At 39.5% G+C, this 20,923-nt stretch overlaps 1 protein-coding gene and 1 pseudogene across 1 annotated transcript in view; one reads left to right on the top strand and one right to left on the bottom strand.

Annotated features, from left to right (window-relative positions):
- Positions 1–6,395, bottom strand: part of LOC114894273 — a 13,236-nt pseudogene extending 6,841 nt beyond the window's left edge.
- The window catches only part of RNF24 (ring finger protein 24), a 144,832-nt gene that overhangs the window by 82,994 nt on the left and 40,915 nt on the right, over positions 1–20,923 (top strand). The window contains exon 2 of the mRNA XM_029219674.1: positions 9,719–9,868. Coding sequence (XP_029075507.1) covers positions 9,726–9,868 — 143 coding nt within the window. The 5' untranslated portion in view covers positions 9,719–9,725. The remainder of the gene's footprint in view (positions 1–9,718; positions 9,869–20,923) is intronic.

Here is a 20,923-nt window from a genome sequence, read left to right as displayed (position 1 = left end):
AAGAAAGAAAGAAAGAAAGAAAGAAAGAAAGAAAGAAAGAAAGAAAGGAAAGTAATAATAAAATAAAATAACATTATTAAAATTAAAAAATAATTTTAAAAAATTAAAAAGTAATAAAAAAGAAAAAAAAAGAAAGAAAAGAGCAACCCAACCGAAAAACAAATCTACCAATGATAACAAGTGCTAAAAACTCTACAAAAAAAAAACAAACAGACAGACAGAACCCTAGGACAAATGGTAAAAGCAAAGCTATACAGACAGAATCACACAAAGAAGCATACACATACACACTCACAAAAAGAGAAAAAGGAAAATATATATATATATATATATATATATATATATATATGTATGTATATATTAAAAAAATGGAAGAGAGCAACCAAATCAATAAACAAATCTACCAATGATAATAAAGTCTAAATACTAAACTAAGATAAACATAAATCCAGGAACAGATTAGATACAGAAGGCAAACCCCAAGTCTACAATTGCTCCCAAAATCCACTGCCTCAATTTTGGGAAGATTCGTTGTCTATTCAAGTATTCCAGAGATGCAGGGTACATCAAGTTGATTGTGGAGATTTAATCCACTACTCCTGAGGCTGCTGGGAGAGATTTCCCTTTCTCTTCTTTGTTCACACAGCCCCTGGGATTCGGCTTTGGATCTGGCCCTGCCTCTGCGTGTAGGTCACCTGTTACAGGACGGGGTTAAAGTAGCAGCTGATTAGGGGGCTCTGGCTCACTCAGGCCAGAGGGTGGGAGGGGTATGGAATGCGGGGTGAGCCTGCGGTGGCAGAGCCTGGCATGACGTTGCAACAGCCTGAGCCGTGCTGTGTGTTCTCCTGGGGAAGTTGTCCCTGGATCATGGAACCCTGGCAGTGGCGGGCTGCACAGGCTCCCAGGAGGGGAGGTGTGGATAGTGACCTGTGCTTGCACACAGGCTTCTTGGTGGCTGCAGCAGCAGCCTTAGCGTTTCATGCCCGTCTCTGGTGTCCGCTCTGATAGCCGCAGCTTGCACCCGTCTCTGGAGCTCGTTTAGGTGGTGCTCTGAATCCCCTCTCCTTCTGCACCCCGAAGGAATGGTCTCTTGCCTCTTAGGCAGTTCCAGACTTTTTCCTGGACTCCCTCCCAGCTAGCTGTGGTGCACTAGCCCCCTTCAGGCTGTGTTCACGCAGCTAACTCCAGTCCTCTCCCTGGGATCCGACCTCTGAAGCCCGAGCCTCAGCTCCCAGCCCCCACCCATCCCGGCAGGTGAGCATACAAGCCTCTCAGGCTGGTGAGTGCTGGTCAGCACCAATCCTCTGTGTGGAAATCTCTCCACTTTGCCCTCTGCACCGCTATTGCTGTGCTCTCCTCCGTGGCTCCGAAGCCTTCCCCCCATCCCCTGTCTCCGCCAGTGAAGGAGCTTCCTAGTGTGTGGAAACTTTTCCTCCTTCACAGCTCCCTCCCAGGGGTGCAGGTCCTGTCCCTATTCTTTTCTCTGTTTTTTCTTTTTTCCTTTGCCCTACCCAGGTATGTGGGGCGTTTCTTGCCTTTGGGGAAGTCAGGTCTTCTGCCAGCATTCAGTAGGTGTTCTGTAGGAGTTGTTCCACATGTAGATGTATTTCTGATGTATTTGTGGAAAGGAAGGTGATCTCCACGTCTTACTCCTCCGCCATCTTGAAGGTCTCTCATAAGCAGAGGTTTTGATTTGATAAATCTTTTTTTCTTTTTTAATAGAACTAAGGGTAAAACTTTTTAAAATAAGCTGGACATTAGAAAGTTCCCAAATTTGTTAATGTGCGCAGTTTTTTTTTTTTTGGCCTCGCTGTGTGGCTTGTGGGATCTTAGTTCCCCGACTAGGGATTGAACCTGGGCCCACGGCAGTGAAAGAGCTGAGTCCTAACCACTAAACCACCAGGGAATTCCCATTAATGTGCCCAGTTCTAACTGTATGTTTCCCAAGTTTGCTTTTAGAAACCCAGAGTGCATCCCTCTATATACATATAATTTTGAAACGGTTGTTAAGTTCCTGGATCTAACATAGCGCAAGCCACAGCAGCCTATTTTTATTATAGGTGAACCTTGAAGAAAGGCCTTGCATGTTTTCTTAGGTCAGACTCCCAAGGCAATAGAAATAAAAGCAAAAATAAACAAATGGCATCTAATCAAACTTATAAGCTTTTGCACAGCAAAGGAAACCATAAACAAAATGAAAAGACAACCTAACGGAATGGGAGAAAATACTTACAAACTATACAACCGACAAGGGCTTAAGTTCCAAAATATACACAGTTCATGCAACTCAATATCAGAAACACAAACAACCCAATCAAAAAATGGGCAGAAGACCTAAACAGACATTTCTCCAAAGAAGACGTACAGATGGCCACAAGTACGTGAAAAGATGTTCAGCATCACTAATTATTAGAGAAATACAAATCAAAAGTACAGTGAGGTATCTCCTCTCAGCGGTCAGAATAGCCATCATTAAAAAGTCTACGGGGACTTCCCTGGTGGTCCAGTGGTTAAGAATCCACCTTCCAATGCAAGGGACTTGGGTTTGATCCCTGGTTGGGGAGCTAAGATCCCACATGCCACAGGGCAACTGAGCCCACATGCCAAAACTACAGAGCCCACGCGCTCTAGAGCCCGCGCAGCCCAACTAGAGAGAAGTTTGTGTGCCGCAATGAAGAGCCCACGTGCCACAACAAAAGAGCCCATGTGCTGCAACTAAGATCTGATGCAGCCAAAAATAAATAAATATTTTTTTAAAAAAATCAAAAGTCTACAAATAACAAAAGCTGGAGAGGTTGTGGAGAAAAGAGAACCCTCCTACACTGATGGCCAGAATGTAAATTGGTGCAGGAACTATGAGAGGGTCCTCAAAAAACTAAAAATAGAACTACTGTATGATCCAGCAATCCCACTCCTGAGCATATATCTGTAGAAAACGCTAATTCAAAAAGATACATGCACCCCAGTGTTCATTGCAGCACTATTTACAATAGCCAAGACATGGAACCAACCTAAATGTCCATCAACAGAGGAATGGATAAAGAAGATGTACATATATACAGTGGAATACTACTCAGCCATAAAAAAGGAGTGAAATAATGCCATTTTCAGCAATGTGCATGGACCTAGAGATTATCATACTAAGTGAAGTAAGCCAGAAAGAAAAAGACAAATACCATATGACGTTACTTATATGTGGAATCTAAAATATGATACAAATGAATTTATTTACAAAACAACAGACTCACAGACGTAGAAAACAAACTTATGGTTACCCAAGGAGAAAGGGGGTGAGGGAGGGATAAATTAGGAGTTTGGAACTAGCAGATAAAAACTACTATATATAAGATAGATAAACAACAAGGTCCTACTGTATAACACAGGGAACTATATTTAATATTCTATAATAAACCATAATGGAAAAGAATATGAAAAAGTATATATGTGTATACATTTATATATATATGCTTATACAGAAGATAGAAGTGGAAAAGGAAAAAAAAGAATTTTCTCCATTTTTCTGGGAAAATTCCAAACCTAGGCAGAATTCTGAAGTGAGCATGTCATGTGAGACTTCTCCCCTTCTCTGAACACATTTTTCTTGTTTCTTTCTTTACTACAGACCTGGCACCCAGTGCCTTGTTGAATTAGACTGAAGTGCACAGTGGTGTGCTTGATGTAATGTGGCCAACAACCTCTTCCAGTAGATGATGCTAACCAGGAAGGGAGATGAATTTGCCCTGTCAGGCCTCTTCTTGGTGTGTTCTGTATGGACTGCCTCCCTCCTAGAGTAAATACATCAACTTAAAAGAGGAACATAGAAGATTGCAGATGAAAAAACAGACAGTAATATACATGCTGTGAGCATTTGCGGGCAGCATCACATAGATAATGTAAGAGCAGAAGTCATGTTTTAAGAGATCTGAAAAGTATTCCAGAGAAGTTGGATGAAGTAACAAAATAAAGCATAAAGCTCTAAGAAAGAGGGAAATAATGTTAAAGATACAAAAATGGAGGATAAGTTGAGAATTCACAGAATATACTTGAAGAGAAGAAAAAAATTTTAATAGGGAATGAAATAAAAGAAGCCAGATAAATGAATGAGAATGTTTAAACAGGTTCCAGGTATTGATCATGTTATGTGTATGTTAGTTATACATGTTTCCTATGAACAGATGTATAGGACAATAGACACAGAGGGTTTTTTCCATGATTATATGAAAGTAAAAGGTGAAAATAAAGAAATGGTGTGAATGAAAGAGGCTGTGTGTATCCACTTGCTTTATCTTCCCTCCTGGCTTAATGTAGGAGCCCACCTGGGCTAAGCTGCGAGCTTGGACTTGTGTTTCCTTGGCCCAAGAGGACTGGCACATATCAGCAGATGCCTCACCATAAAAGGGGCTTCACCACTCCAGTCTGTGTTTTTGTTTTTTTTTTTTTTCGATACGCGGGCCTCTCACTGTTGTGGCCTCTTCCGTTGCGGAGCACAGGCTCTGGATGCGCAGGCTCAGCGGCCATAGCTCACGGGCCCAGCCGCTCTGCGGCATGTGGGATCTTCCCGGACCGGGGCACGAACCCGTGTCCCCTGCATCGGCAGGCGGACTCTCAACCACTGCGCCACCTGGGAAACCCCAGTCTGTGTTTTATATATATATAAATTTGTTTATTTATTTTTGGCTTTGTTGAGTCTTCGTTGCTGCGCCCAGGCTTTCTCTAGTTTTGCGGCAAGGGGGGGCTGCTCTTCGTTGCGGTGCACAGGCTTCTCATTGTGGTGGCTTCTCTTGTGGCAGAGCACGGGCTGTAGGTGCACAGGCTTCAGTAGTTGTGGCGCATGGGCTCAGTAGTTGTGGCTCGCAGGCTCTAGAGCACGGGCTCAGTAGTTGTGGTGCATGAGCTTAGTTGCTCTGCAGCATGTGGGATCTTCCCGGACCAGGGCTCGAACCTGTGTGCCCTGCATTGGCAGGCGGATTCTTAACCACTGAGCCACCAGGGAAGTCCCACCACTCCAGTCTTGAGCACCTTGGAGTTCCTGCTTTCCCTTAGATTTTGACTGGGGCAAAATATGGTGAGTGAATCAAGCTACACGTTTCCTCTGCTGAAGGCTTTAAAAAAATAATAGGTAGAAAGTGTTCCACTGAAGAAAGACTTAAAAATGGAAAGGAACACCCAGGACATGGTGAAATGTTCTTCCATGAAAACAATAACAACACCTGAATAGGATAACCAGGAATTTTGTGTAGAAAGAAGTATTCAAAAATTAACCATAAAATTGATATATTCAAAGATGAAGTTAATGATCTTTAGGAGACACCAGCTGTAGATAATAGAATAACTAGGACAAGCTAGGAATATAACGTGAATTTATATAGCTGTTTAAGAGTCTCTCACCTACTGAGAGACTAAAAGCTAAACACAAAAGAGTACATACTGTGTGATTCCATTTGAATATGAAATTCTAGATTAAGGAAGATTTATCTGTAATGATGGAAATCAGATCAGTGGTTAGGAGTGGTGATTAACTGCAAAGGGGTACAGGGAATTCTCTGGGGATAAAGAAATGTTCTGTATCTTGATTAGGATGGTGGTAACAAGTGTATATTCATTTGTCCAAACTCTTTGACCTATACACATGGGTGCATTTTTAATGTAAATTTATGTCTCAGTTTTTTAAAAAAGATTAACAAAGTCTAAGATAATTTTTTCTTAGAAAGTTTTTCTTGGATGTCTTGTATTAATAAGAAATATATGGTTTTTAATGGTTTGTGAACCACAAATTATAAAACACAGCAGTCTAATTACTGGTGTCTCTTTTTCTGAGCATTTTTGAAGCAAAAGTAGAATACAAACTACTGGGAAGATGCTGATGTATTGTCCAGGGAGCAGGAACTGGTCTAAGAAGAATGAGGCCACCAAACACACTTCAAGAAACACTGCTGCATGGTTAAGGATCCGCCTGCCAATGCAGGGGACACAGGTTCGATCCCTGGTCCAGGAAGATCCCACATGCCGCAGAGCAACTAAGCCTGTGTGCCACAACTACTGAGCCTGTATTCTAGAGCCTGCGAGCCACAGCTACTGAGCCTGCGTGCCACAACTACTGAAGCCCACGTGCCTAAAGCCTGTGCTCTGCAACAAGAGAAGCCACTGCAAGGAGAAGCCCACACACCACAACAAAGAGCAGCCCTTGCTTGCCAGAACTAGAGAAAGCCTGCACGCAGCAACGAAGACCCAATTCAGCCAAAAAAATAAACAAATAAATTAAAATAAATAAATTTATTTAAAACAAAAAAAAGAAACACTGCTGCAGCCCATCTAACTGTGGTGTACTGTGTGAAGCTCTGGTCCTCTGTGGGGCCAAATCTCTGTCCCTTTTTTATCTTGGTGAAAAATCCCATTGCTGATTTAAAAAAAAAAAAAAAAAACTCAGATATTTGTCTATTTCTTTTTTTTTTTCTTTTTGCGGTACGCGGGCCTCTCACTGTTGTGGCCTCTCCCGTTGCGGAGCACAGGCTTCGGACGCGCAAGCTGAGCGGCCATGGCTCACGGGCCCAGCCGCTCCGCGACATGTGGGATCTTCCCGGACCGGGGCACGAACCCGTGTCTCCTGCATCGGCAGGCGGACTCTCAACCACTGCGCCACCAGGGAAGCCCCAACTTTTACATTTGTAATACCTAAATAGCAAAGAATGCTCATTATGATGGTGTTGAATAGTAGCTTTCTTTTTAAAGGTTGTCTTACTTTAAAAGATTATTCATACTCATGCTGAAAAGATATTATAATTAAAATATTATAAAATTAATATATCACTAGACCAGGATTAATATCTTGGAATAATACATCATCTACTTAGACTGTTGGGACAACATATCAGTTGTAGCTAAGCAATTCCATTTACCAAAAGAAAGGGGGGAAATTCCTAAAATGTGTTCTGCATCAGCATATCCCCTGCCAACTCCCATTCTTCTGGTAATGGGTTGTAAGGCCCTAACAAGAAGAGTGGACTCACAGGAAAGCTGTCAGCAGTCAGACCCCAGGAGCACTGAGGCAGATGTCTCTTCCTTCTGATGACAGTACTACCTCTAATACTCCATGTCTGTGTCTCTGTTCAGAATACCCCCAGAGTTTGTTGGTGGTGCCACCCAGTACAAGGACCCCTACAGTGTAGCATTCTCACACCACTGGCTCACTCCCAGCTGGCCTATATTGATAGTTGCCTTTGGCCAGGATAGGTTTCCTGCCTCTGGTGGCCAGGTTGGCAGGTCACTTGACACAAAGCTTAGCAGTGTGTGCAGAGGAGCTCCTGAGGAAGGAGCATTTGGTTTGGTAGAATTCTCTACAGAGACTTGATCTTTGCTAGGGCATCTTTTATGTTATCTACTAATTTTTTTAATGTCATCCCTCTCCCCGACCCCTCGCCAAATACACACACACACACACACACACACACATTATAGCCTTAGTATTTTGCCCTCTTAGAGTTTTCAGACACTTCAGTATCTATCATCTCATTTTATCCTTCCAGGAATCCCTTGAAGATAGGATAAGCATTGTCCCATTGATAATGGGACAGATGGACCAAGTACTGACATCTAGCTAGTGACATCCTGGGAACAACACAGAAAGTTGCTGACTGCAAACCAGTCCCTTTTTCCACCATAAAAGTTTCCATCTGTTTGCCTATTTCTTCTCTATTAGCCCTCCCAGGATGTACATTTAATCTCTTATTTCCTAAGGTGAGAGTTACTTTACCAAGCCAGATTTGTCTGGTGAGGGGTATTTCTAAAGGACTGAAGGATAGTCATCTAAGTCTTGACTGTAGGAAGAGTCATTAAGTGAAGCCCTGTCAGCAGTATGGAAGAGTTATGTTTTGGCAGCTGTAATTTTCTTATAGCTGTACAATATATGTGCTAGATATATTTAGTAAAGTACTGCTTAACTCCTTCCTTCTCTTCCAAGAATGTCTGAGTGTAAGAAAAAGGAAATTATATATTTGAATAAAAGTACTTGCAGAAAATGGTTGAATGTTCAAAACTAAATATTATCCATTATTTATGCTTGGAATTCCTTAGGCATTTCCATGGGATGAAGTAGGTCTTTACAGTTCCTGGTATAAGTTATTAGAAGTTGGAAATTAAAGTAATAATAACGCTGAGGCTTCAGATACAACCAGTCAGTATCTCAATGTTGTCTATAATATAAATATACTCTTCCAGGAACCAACAAGGACACGAAAGATCTGCAAACACATTTGTAATGTACCTTGTATAAATAAAAGTAGAAGCATTTTGTTTGGAGGAGTTTAGTTTTGTTTTGATTTTGGCAGTAGTCATAGTTGTAATCCAGTTACCATTATGTGGTCTTGATAATCAAGACTGGTAGTTGCTCTTTATTTTGTAATGAATCAAAATGACAAGGAAAGTTCAAGTATGAAGGTATGATGAGCCACTTTATTACTATAGCTCATCACCTAAAGAACGGGGCAACCTCCATTCATGGAATTTTAACTGTGTAGTGATCAGTAGGTAGTAGCAATCTAATTGACAAAAATAGTCCCCTTTTTAGTGTTTAAACAATATTTGCTGTTTTTTTATTATAAAGACTAGAGCATATGAGCCAAGGGCACTGGCTTTGGAGTTGGAGAGGCCTTGACTCCCATACATACTTGGTCAGTCATGGCTATGTGACCAAAACTCTAAGTTTTGGTTTCCTTATCTATAAAATGGGGGAGATGTTATGGTACCTATAGAAATTTTATGTAAGAATTAAATAAAATAAAGCCAGTAAAATGCTTAGAACAAGGCCTGATTTTTTTTTTTTTTTTTTTTTGGCCGTGCCACGCAGCTTGCAAGATCTCAGTTCCCTGACTAGGTATTGAACCCCTGCCCCCGGCAATGGAAGCACAGAGTCTTAACCACTGGACCGCCAGGGAATTCTCCTGAGTCTGATTTAATAAAGTGTTTTTTAAAAAAAAAAGAAGAAAATCAAAATGGCTAGTAAACCACAAGTCATTATTAACATTTTGATATGTTGGCTTTCAGGCTTTTTTCTGCTACACACACACATACACACAAACACACACACACACACCTATATGTACACATACATTTCCATATATAATCCACCTTTTTTTTAACCCTTTGCAAAATCGGGATCATATTTTATATACAATTTATATCCTGCTTAATTTTCCCATATATCTTTATTAAAATTTAAAATTTATTGAAAACAGGTTTTCATGACCAAATAATATTGTAACATATGACTCTATATAATTATTTAATCATTATCTCCTTGTGAGACATCTAAGTTATTGCCAATATTTTACCATATTATTACTTTAAAGATTAAAGAGTTTTTAAAATCTTAACATTTTTTTTCCTTTTTACTTCTTTGATGTTGAACATTTTCATTTATTGATGTTTATTGATTATTGGCATTATTTCAGTGAAATAATGCCAGTACCTCTCTGTGAATACCTTTTTGTAAAGCTTTTTAGGTAGGATCTCAAGCTTCTGGAGTAGTGCCAGGTACATAATAAGTACTGAATAAATATTTGTGGCATGATTAATGAATTAATGGCATGGATATTAACCCTGTCTATCATATTTGTTTCAAGCCTTAAGGAAAAATTTGCCTTTGTACATGCACAAAGATAATGCTATCTTGGTTTTTAGTCTTTATAACCTAATTTTTTCCCATTCTTTTCTTTCCCCACAGTTCATCCATGAGCTCGGATTTCCCACATTACAACTTCAGGATGCCTAATATTGGATTCCAGAATCTGCCACTCAACATATATATTGTGGTTTTTGGCACTGCTATATTTGTCTTCATCCTTAGTTTACTCTTCTGTTGCTACTTGATTAGGTAATCAATTTTCATTCTGTGTTGCTTCAATATATGTTAAGCAATCAATAATAAATCAACTTTCTGCCCTTAGGATAAAATGTTTTATACATATGATAATTAGCAAATTTTCTAAAATTAAGGTGGCTTAACATTTTAACCTTCTGTGAGTTACTAATCAGTAAAACACCTTTATTCAGTCTTCAATTTTATCTGCTGAGGAGATATTTTGCACTAGAGGAGAAAATTGTCCACATTTGTTTTCCTAACGTATTAGAACCTAACCTAATAACACTTACGTTATTGTCCCCAAGATTTAATCTACTTTAACAGAAATTTCAAGATTGCTTTTCAGGAGGGTGTTAGCTACAGTCATTAGGGATCAGAAAACAATGTCCAAACAAGATACAAGACTTTAAACAGATTTTTGTGGTTTCTCAAGAATATCTGAAGCTTCCATTTGCTGGTGAATTGGTCAGGTGTACAGGTGATTGATTATCTGCATAAAACACTATTCGACAAGCTCTGTAGCACATGTACAGACAAGTGATAAAGGATAAAATACCCACTAGAACGAGTAATTGATTTGGCCAGTAAACTTTCATGGTTGACTGACTCATAATTGTTTAAGCAAGCATTTTTCTCTTTCTAAGGTTTTTTTTTTCCTTAGTTATATATATACATATATCCCCATATCTCTTCCCTCTTGCGTCTCCCTGCCTCCCACCCTCCATATCCTACCCCTCCAGGTGGTCACAAAGCACCGAGCTGATCTCCCTGTGCTATGTGGCTGCTTCCCACTAGCTATCTACCTTAGGTTTGGTAGTGTATATATGTCCATGCCTCTCTCTCGCTCTGTCACAGGTTACCCTTCCCCCTCCCCATATCCTCAAGTCCATTCTCTAGTAGGTCTGTGTCTTTATTCCTATCTTACTCCTAGATTCTTCATGACATTGTTTTTTCTTAAATTCCATATATATGTGTTAGCATACGGTATTTGTCGTTCTCTTTCTGACTTACTTCACTCTGTACGACAGACTCTGGGTCTATCCACCTCATTACAAATAGCTCAATTTCGTTTCTTTTTATGGCAGAGTAATATTCCATTGTATATATGTGCCACATCTTCTTTATCCATTCATCTGATGATGGACACTTAGGTTGTTTCCATCTCCAGGCTATTGTAAATAGAGCTGCCTTGAACATTTTGGTACATAACTCTTTTTGAATTATGGTTTTCTGAGGTTATATGCCCAGTAGTGGGATTGCTGGGTCATATGGTAGTTCTATTTGTAGTTTTTTAAGGAACCTCCATACTGTTCTCCATAGTGGCTGTACCAATTCACATTCCCACCAGCAGTGCAGGAGTGTTCCCTTTTCTCCACACCCTCTCCAGCATTTATTGTTTCTAGATTTTTTGATGATGGCCATTCTGACTGGTGTGAGATGATATCTCATGTAGTTTTGATTTGCATTTCTCTAATGATTAATGATGTTGAGCATTCTTTCATGTGTTTGTTGGCAGTCTGTATATCTTCTTTGGAGAAATGTCTATTTAGGTCTTCTGCCCGTTTTTGGATTGGGTTGTTTGTTTTTTTGTTATTGAGCTGCATGAGCTGCTGGTAAATTTTGGAAATTAATCCTTTGTCAGTTGCTTCATTTGCAAATATTTTCTCCCATTCTGAGGGTTGTCTTTTGGTCTTGTTTATGGTTTCCTTTGCTGTGCAAAATCTCTGAAGTTTCATTAGGTCCCATTCGTTTATTTTTGTTTTTATTTCCATTTATCTAGGAGGTGGGTCAAAAAGGATCTTGCTGTGATTTATGTCATAGAGTGTTCTGCCTATGTTTTCCTCTAAGAGTTTGATAGTTTCTAGCCTTACACTTAGGTTTTTAATCCATTTTGAGCTTATTTTTGTGTATGGTTTTAGGGAGTGATCTAATCTCATACTTTTACATGTACCTGTCCAGTTTTCCGAGCACCACTTATTGAAGAGGCTGTGCTTTCTCCACTGTACACTCCTGCCTCCTTTATCAAAGATAAGGTGACCATATATGTGTGGGTTTATCTCTGGGCTTTCTATCCTGTTCCATTGATCTATATTTCTGTTTTTGTGCTAGTACCATACTGTCTTGATTACTGTAGCTTTGTAGTATAGTCTGAAGTCAGGGAGCCTGATTCCTCCAGCTCCGTTTTTCGTTCTCAAGATTGCTTTGGCTATTCGGGGTCTTTTGTGTTTCCATACAAATTGTGAATTTTTTTGTTCTAGTTCTGTGAAAAATGCCAGTGGTAGTTTGATACGGATTGCATTGAATCTGTAGATTGCTTTGGGTAGTAGAGTCATTTTCACAGTGTTAATTCTTCCAATCCAAGAACATGGTATATCTCTCCATCTATTTGTATCATCTTTAATTTCTTTCATCAGTGTCTTATAATTTTCTGCTTACAGGTCTTTTGTCTCCTTAGGTAGGTTTATTCCTAGATATTTTATTCTTTTGGCTGCAATGGTAAATGGGAGTGTTTTCTTGATTTCACTTTCAGATTTTTCACCATTAGTGTATAGGAATGCCAGAGATTTCTGTGCATTAATTTTGTATCCTGCTACTTTACCAAATTCATTGATTAGCTCTAGTAGTTTTCTGGTGGCATCTTTAGGATTCTCTATGTATAGTATCATGTCATCTCAAACACTGACAGCTTTACTTCTTTTCCGATTTGGATTCCTTTTATTTCTTTTTCTTCTCTGATTGCTGTGGCTAAAACTTACAAAACTATGTGGAATAATAGTGGTGAGAATGGGCAACCTTGTCTTGTTCCTGATCTTAGTGGAAATGCTTTCAGTTTTTCACCATTGAGGACGATGTTGGCTGTGGGTTTGTCATATATGGCCTTTATTATGTTGAGGAAAGTTCCCTCTATGCCTACTTTCTGCAGGGCTTTTAGCATAAATGGGTTTGAATTTTATCGAAAGCTTTTTCTGCATCTATTGAGATGATCATATGGTTTTTCTCCTTCAATTTGTTAATATGGTGTATCACGTTGATTGATTTGCATATATTGAAGAATCCTTGCATTCCTGGAATAAACCCCACTTGATCATGGTGTACGATCCTTTTAATGTGCTGTTGGATTCTGCTTGCTAGTATTTTGTTGAGGATTTTTGCATCTATGTTCATCAGTGATATTGGCCTGTAGTTTTCTTTCTTTGTGACATCCTTGTCTGGTTTTGGTATCAGGGTGATGGTGGACTCGTAGAATGAGTTTGGGAATGTTCCTCCCTCTGCTATATTTTGGAAGAGTTTGAGAAGGATAGGTGTTTGCTATTCTCTAAATGTTTGATAGAATTCACCTGTGAAGCCATCTGGTCCTGGGCTTTTGTTTGTTGGAAGATTTTTAATCACAGTTTCAATTTCAGTGCTTGTGATTGGTCTGTTCATATTTTCTATTTCTTCCTGATTCAGTCTTGGCAGGTTGTACATTTCTAAGAATTTGTCCATTTCTTCCAGGTTGTCCATTTTATTGGCATACAGTTGCTTGTAGTAATCTCTCATGATCTTTTGTATTTCTGCAGTGTCAGTTGTTACTTCTCCTTTTTCATTTCTAATTCTATTGATTTGAGTCTTCTCCCTTTTTTTCTTGCTGAGTCTGGCTAATGGTTTATCACTTTTGTTTATCTTCTCAAAGAACCAGCTTTTAGTTTTATTGATCTTTGCTATTGTTTCCTTCATTTCTTTTTCATTTATTTCTGATCTGATTTTTATGATTCTTTCCTTCTGCTAACTTTGGGGGGGTTTTGTTCTTCTTTCTCTAATTGCTTTAGGTGCAAGGTTAAGTCGTTTATTCAAGATGTTTCCTGTTTCTTGAGGTAGGATTGTATTGCTATAAACTTCGCTCTTAGAACTGCTTTTGCTGCATCCCATAGGTTTGGGGTCATCGTGTCTCCGTTGTCATTTGTTTCTAGGTATTTTTTTATTTCCTCTTTGATTTCTTCAGTGATCACTTCGTTATTAGGTAGTGTATTGTTTAGCCTCCATGTGTTTGTATTTTTTAGATCTTTTCCTGTAATTGATATCTAGTCTCATAGCGTTGTGGTCGGAAAAGATACTTGATACAATTTCAATTTTATTAAATTTACCAAGGCTTGATTTGTGACCCAAGATATGATCTATCCTGGAGAATGTTCCATGAGCACTTGAGAAAAATGTGTATTCTGTTGTTTTGGGATGGAATGTTCTATAAATATCAATTAAGTGCATCTTGTTTAATGTATCATTTAAAGCTTGTGTTTCCTTATTTATTTTCATTTTGGATGATCTGCCCATTGGTGAAAGTGGGGTGTTAAAGTCCCCTGCTATGAATGTGTTACTGTCGATTTCCCCTTTTATGGCTGTTAGTATTTGCCTTGTGTATTGAGGTGCTCCTATGTTGGGTGCATAAATATTTACAATTGTTATATCTTCTTCTTGGATCGATCCCTCGATCATTATGTAGTGTCCTTCTTTGTCTCTTCTAATAGTCTTTATTTTAAAGTCTGTTTTGTCTGATATGAGAATTGCTACTCCAGCTTTCTTTTGGTTTCCATTTGCATGGAATATCTTTTTCCATCCCTTTACTTTCAGTCTGTATGTGTCTCTAGGTCTGAAGTGGGTCTCTTGTAGATAGCATATATATGGGTCTTTTTTTTGTATCCATTCAGCCAATCTGTGTCTTTTGGTGGGAGCATTTAGTCCATTTACATTTAAGGTAATTATCGATATGTATGTTCCTATTCCCATTTTCTTAATTGTTTTGGGTTCATTATTGTAGGTCTTTTCCTTCTCTTGTGTTTCTTGCCTAGCGAAGTTCCTTTAGCATTTGTTTTAAAGCTGGTTTGGTGGTGCTGAACTCTCTCAGCTTTTGCTTGTCTGTAAAGGTTTTAATTTCTCCATCAAATCTGAATGAGATCCTTGCTGGGTAGAGTAATCTTGGGTGCAGGTTTTTCTCCTTCATCACTTTAAATATGTCCTGCCAGTCCCTTCTGGCTCGCAGAGTTTCTGCTGAAAGATCAGCTGTTAACCTTATGGGGATTCCCTTGTGTGTTATTTGTTGTTTTTCCCTTGCTGCTTTTAATATGTTTTCTTTGTATTTAATTTTTGACATTTTGTTTAATATGTGTCTTGGCATATTTCTCCTTGGATTTATCCTGTATGGGACTCTGTGCTTCCTGGACTTGATTAACTATTTCCTTTCCCATATTAGGGAAGGTTTCAACTATAATCTCTTCAAATATTTTCACAGTCCCTTTCTTTTTCTCTTCTTCTTCTGGAACCCCTATAATTCGAATGTTGGTGCCTTTAATGTTGTCCCAGAGTCTCTAAGACTGTCCTTAGTTCTTTTCATTCTTTTCTCTTTATTCTGGTCTGCAGTAGTTATTTCCACTATTTTATCTTCCAGGTCACTTATCCGTTCTTCTGCCTCAGTTATTCTGCTATTGATCCCATCTAGAGTATTTTTAATTTTATTTATTGTGTTGTACATCGTTGTTTGTTTCATCTTTAGTTCTTTTAGGTCCTTGTTAAATGTTTGTTGCATTTTGTCTATTATATTTCCAAGATTTTGGATCATCTTTACTATCATTATTCTCAATTCTTTTTCAGGTAGACTGCCTATTTCCTCTTCATTTGTTAGGTCTGATGGGTTTTTATCTTGCTCCTTCATCTGCTGTGTTTTTCTGTCTTCTTATTTTGCTTAACTTACTGTGTTTGCGGTTTCCTTTTTGCAGGTTGCAGGTTTGTAGTTCCTGTTGTTTTTGGTGTCTGTCCCCAGTGGCTAAGGTTGGTTCAGTGGGTTGTGTAGGCTTCCTGGTGGAGGGGACTAGTGCCTGTGTTCTGGTGGATGAGGCTGGATCTTGTCTTTCTGGTGGGCAGGTCCATGTCTGGTGGTGTGTTTTGGGGTGTCTGTGGACTTATTATTATTTTAGGCAGCCTCTCTGCTAATGGGTGGGGTTGTGTTCCTGTCTTGCTAGTTGTTTGGCATAGGGTGTCCATCACTGTAGCTTGCTGGTCGTTGAGTGAAGCTGGGTGCTGGTGTTGAGATGGAGATCTCTGGGAGTTTTTAGCCGTTTGATATTATGTGGAGCTGGGAGGTCTCTTGTGGACCAGTGTCCTGAAGTTGGCTCTCCCACCTCAGAGGCACAGCACTGACTCCTGGCTGCAGCACCAAGAGCCTTTCATCCACATGGCTCAGAATAAAAGGGAGTAAAAGTAGAAAGAAAGAATTAGTAGAAGAAAGAAAGAAAGGAAGAAGGGAGGGAGGGAGGGAAGGAGGGAAGAAGGAAGGAAGGAAGGAGGGAAGGAAGGAAAAAAAGAAAGAAAGAAGATAAGGTAAAATAAAAGATAACATATAATAAAGTTATTAAAATAAAAAATAATTATTAAGAAAAACATTTTTTTAAAAAACGGACAGATAGAATCCTAGGACAAATGGTGGAAGCAAAGCTATACAGACAAAATCTCACACAGAAGCATACACATACACACTCACAAAAAGAGGAAAAGGGGAAAAAATCATAAATCTTGCTCTCAAAGTCTACCTCCTCAATTTGGCATGATTTGTCATCTAAAGGAGGGAAGGAAGAAAGAAAGAAAGAAAGAAAGAAAGAAAGAAAGAAAGAAAGGAAGGAAGAAAGGAAGAAAGAAAAGGAAGGAAGAAAGGAAGAAAGATGGTAAAGTAAAATAAAATAAAGTTATTAAAATAAAAAATAATTATTAAGAAAAAAAATTTTTTTTTTAAAAAAAGGAAGGATAGAACCCTAGGACAAATGGTGGAAGCAAAGCTATACAGACAAAATCTCACACAGAAGCATACACATACACACTCACAAAAAGAGGAAAAGGGGAAAAAATCATAAATCTTGCTCTCAAAGTCCACCTCCTCAATTTGGGATGATTCGTTGTCTATTCATGTATTCCAGAGATGCAGGGTACATCAAGTTGATTGTGGAGCTTTAATCCGCTGCTTCTGAGGCTGCTGGGAGAGATTTCCCTTTCTCTTTGTTCTCACAGCTCCCAGGGGCTCAGCTTTGGATTTGGCCCCGCCTCTGCGTGTAGTTCGCAGGAGGGCGTCTGTTCTTTGCTCAGACAGGACGGGGTTAAAGGAGCAGCTGCTTCGGGGACTCTGGCTCACTCAGGCCAGGGGGACTGAGGGGCATAGAGTGCAGGGCGAGCCTGCGGCGGCAGAGGCCGGCATGACATTGCACCAGCCTGAGGTGTGCCGTGCGTTCTCCCGGGGAAGTTGTCCCTGGATCCCGGGACCCTGGCATTGGCGGGCTGCACAGGCTCCCCGGAAGCGGGGTGTGGATAGTGACCTGTGCTCACACACAGGCTTCTTGGTGGCGGCAGCAGCAGCCTTAGCGTTTCATACCCGTCTCTGGGGTCCACGCTTTTAGCCGCGGCTCGCGCCCGTCTTTGGAGCTCCTTTAAGCAGCGCTCTTAATCCCCTCTCCTCGCGCACCAAGAAACAAAGAGGGAAGAAAAAGTCTCTTGCCTCTTCACCAAGTCCAGACTTTTTCCCGGACTCCCTCCCGGCTAGCCGTGGTGCACTAACCCCCTGCAGGCTGTGTTCACGCCGCCAACCCCAGTCCTCTCCCTGCGCTCCGACCGAAGCCCGAGCCTCAGCTCCCAGTCCCATCCGCCCCGGCGGGGGAGCAGACAAGCCTCTCGGGCTGGTGAGTGCCGGTCAGCACCGATCCTCTGTGCGGGAATCTCTCCGCTTTGCCCTCCGCACCCCTGTTGCTGTGCTCTCCTCCGCGGCTCCGAACCTTTCCCCCTCTGCCACCCGCAGTCTCCACCCGCTAATAGTCTTCCTAGTGTGTGGAAACCTTTCCTCCTTCACAGCTCCCTGCCACTGGTGCAGGTCCCGTCCCTATCCTTTTGTCTCTGTTTATTCTTTTTTCTTTTGCCCTACCCTGGTACATGGGGACTTTCTTGCCTTTTGGGAGGTCTGAAGTCTTCTGCCAGCGTTCAGTAGGTGTTCTGTAGGAGTTGTTCCACGTGTAGATGTATTCCTGGTGTATCTGTGGGGAGGAAGGTGATCTCCGCGTCTTACTCTTCCACCATCTTCCCCTCCACTCTCTAAGTTTTTAAATAGGGCCTAATTTTCGTCTTTTTTTCTTTTTTTTCATTTCAATACTTTAAAATTTTTTTTAATTTTATATTGGAGTAGAGTTGATTAATAATGTTATGTTAGTTTCAGGTGTACGGCAAAGTGATTCAATTATACATATACATGTATCCTTTTTCAAATTATTTTCCCATTTAGGTTTATTGAGCAGAGTTCCCTGTGCTATACAGCAGGGGTCCCCAACCCCCAGTATTGGTCCGTGGCCTGTTAGGAACTGGGCCGCACCACAGGAGGTGAGCAGCGGGTGAGCCAGTGAAGCTTCATCTGTATTTACAGCCACTCTCCATCACTGGCATTACCGCCTGAGCTCCACCTCCTGTCAGATGAGCAGTTTCTCGTAGGAGCGCAAACCCTATTGTGAACTGCGCATGTGAGGGATCTAGGTTGTGTGCTCCTTAATAGAATCTAATGCCTGATGATCTGAGGTGGAGCTGAGGCAGTGATGCGAGTGCTGGGGAGCGGCTGCAAGTACAGATTATCATTAGCAGAGAGGTTTGACTGCACAGAAACCATAATAAATCAATGTGCTTGAGTCATCCCAAAACCATCCCCCACCCCAGCCCAGTCTGTGGAAAAACTGTCTTCCACAAAACCAGTCCCTGGTGCCAAATAGGTCGGGGACTGCTGCTATACAGTAGGCCCTTCTTGGTTATCTGTGTTAAATATAGCAGTGTGTACATGTCAATCCCAAACTCCCAGTCTGTCCCTCTCCCCCATCCTTCCCCCCAGTAACCATAAGTTTGTTCTCTAAGTCTGTGAGTCTGTTTCTGTTTTGTAAATAAGTTTGTATCATTTTTTTTTAGATTCTGCATATAAGCGATATCATATTTGTCTTTCTCTGTCTGACTTATTTAGATGATAATCTCCAGGTCCATCCATGTTGCTGCAAATGGCATTATTTTATTCTTTTTAATGGCTGAGTAATATTCCATTGTATATATGTACCACATCTTATTCATTCATCTCTTGATGGACATACCACATCTTATTTACTCATTCATCTGTTGATGGACATTTAGGTTGCTTCCATGTCTTGACTTTTGTAAACAGTGCTGCAATGAACATTGGGGTGCATGCATCCTCTCAAACCATATTTTTCTCTGGATATATGCCCACGAGTGGGATTGCTGGATCATATGGTAGCTCTATTTTTAGTTTCTTAAGGAACCTCCATACTGTTCTCCATAATGGCTGCATCAATTTACATTCCCACCAACAGAGTAGGAGGGTTGCATCTTCTTTACACCCTCTCCAGCATTTATTGTTTGTAACCTTTTTGATGATGGCCATTCACTGGTGTGAGGTGATATCTCATTGTAGTTTTGATTTGAATTTCTCTAATAATTTGCGATGTTGAGCATTTTTTCATGTGCCTCTTGGCCACCTGTATGTCTTCTTTGGAGAAACATCTGTTTAGGTCTTCTGCCCATTTTTTGATTGGGTTGTTTTTTTTTTTGATATTGAGCTGCATAAGCTGTTTGTAAATTTTGGAGATTAATCCTTTGTCAGTTGCATCATTTGCAAATATTTTCTCCCATTCTGTGGGTTGTCTTTTCATTTTGTTTATGGCTTCCTTTGGCATGCAAAAGCTTTTGAGTTTGATTAGGTCCCATTTGGGTTTTTTTGTTTTTATTTCCAAATAGGGCCTAATTTTCAAAGCCAAAGCGGAGACTGTAAAAATTTTTACACCGTATTCAAAGAGCTTTATGGAATGAAAGAGAAGAGAATTGAATTTTATTAAACAGCTATATATCTAACAGTTTTTAGTGTTTGCACAGTATATGATTATGTTAAGATAAATACCATCATCAAATATCTTTCAGCAATAATTTATTGTTGCCACTAGTGTTCTGGGGGTACTCACTGATGGTCAAATTCAAATGAATTTAGTGTGTAATTTCTTATTTTCTGACAAGTTAATTTACATTCTTCATAGAAAGTGAATTTTTTTTTATAGATGAATCTTTTCTGAAGTTCTCAAAACTGTAATTGCCTCTTATATGCTGTCTGCTTATGATTTTTAGGTCTTGTTCAGAGAGATAAATACCTAGCTAATATAATTATAGCATTCAGGAAAAACTTTTTAAAAATCTGTTTATTTCCAGAAATTTCCTTTTTCTAACATTTTTTAATAATAGTTTGATAAATGTTATGTAAATACTCAGCATTTTTTTTAAATTAGGGAATTGCCATGGTACAAACAGGACCTCAGAGCATTAAAATCTATTTCTTTTTTTCAGACCTACTAAATTTTTTGGTAATTCCTCTCCAAATAGTGGTTTAACTCAGAAATTTGTGAATTTAATATCTGAAACCAAATTATTTTTAAAAAGAAGACAAAAATATAAAAAATATTTTAAAAAAGGAAGGGTTAACATATAAAATAATCTAAAATGTGTAGCTTATAGTATATTCTTTATTACTTTGTCAAAGAATTAATTAAGCCTTTAACTTTGTTTTAAGAAAAACACTAGTATACCAATTGTGATTCTGGGTAAATTTTTTGAGAAGTAAATTGTGAAACACCATTTTATCTCATTGTTTTCCTTTTAATAATCAAGCAAATAAGAAATAAAGAAAAAAACTATAGCAGTTGTTTTCACGCATTATCGTTGTAGTACATTTTATCATTTTTGTATCTTTTTTATTAAGCTAACAAAGCAAATAAGTGGGAATCTTCTATACTAAAATAAAATTACCTTGCTTAATCAGAGAAACAAGTCACATTCAAACATTTCTAAATTTCATTTACAAGTAATTGGTACCATTTTGAAATTTTAATCACAATGTAAGACGTTTTCCCTTTCTGATGATCTCAGTTTGTTGCTTTTAACCCTCAGATGTTAAGTTTGGATTTCACAAGTCATTTACAGTTAATCTGGAGATTCATGGATTCAACTCCTCTAATATTACCCAAG

The sequence above is a fragment of the Monodon monoceros genome, unplaced genomic scaffold (genome assembly GCF_005190385.1).
Source record: "Monodon monoceros isolate NGI ecotype Baffin Bay Population unplaced genomic scaffold, NGI_Narwhal_1 Super_Scaffold_13, whole genome shotgun sequence".
Classification (NCBI taxonomy): Eukaryota; Metazoa; Chordata; class Mammalia; order Artiodactyla; family Monodontidae; genus Monodon; species Monodon monoceros.
The sequence above is the reverse complement of the archived record's forward strand: the minus strand, read 5'-3'. Positions and strand labels throughout refer to the sequence as shown.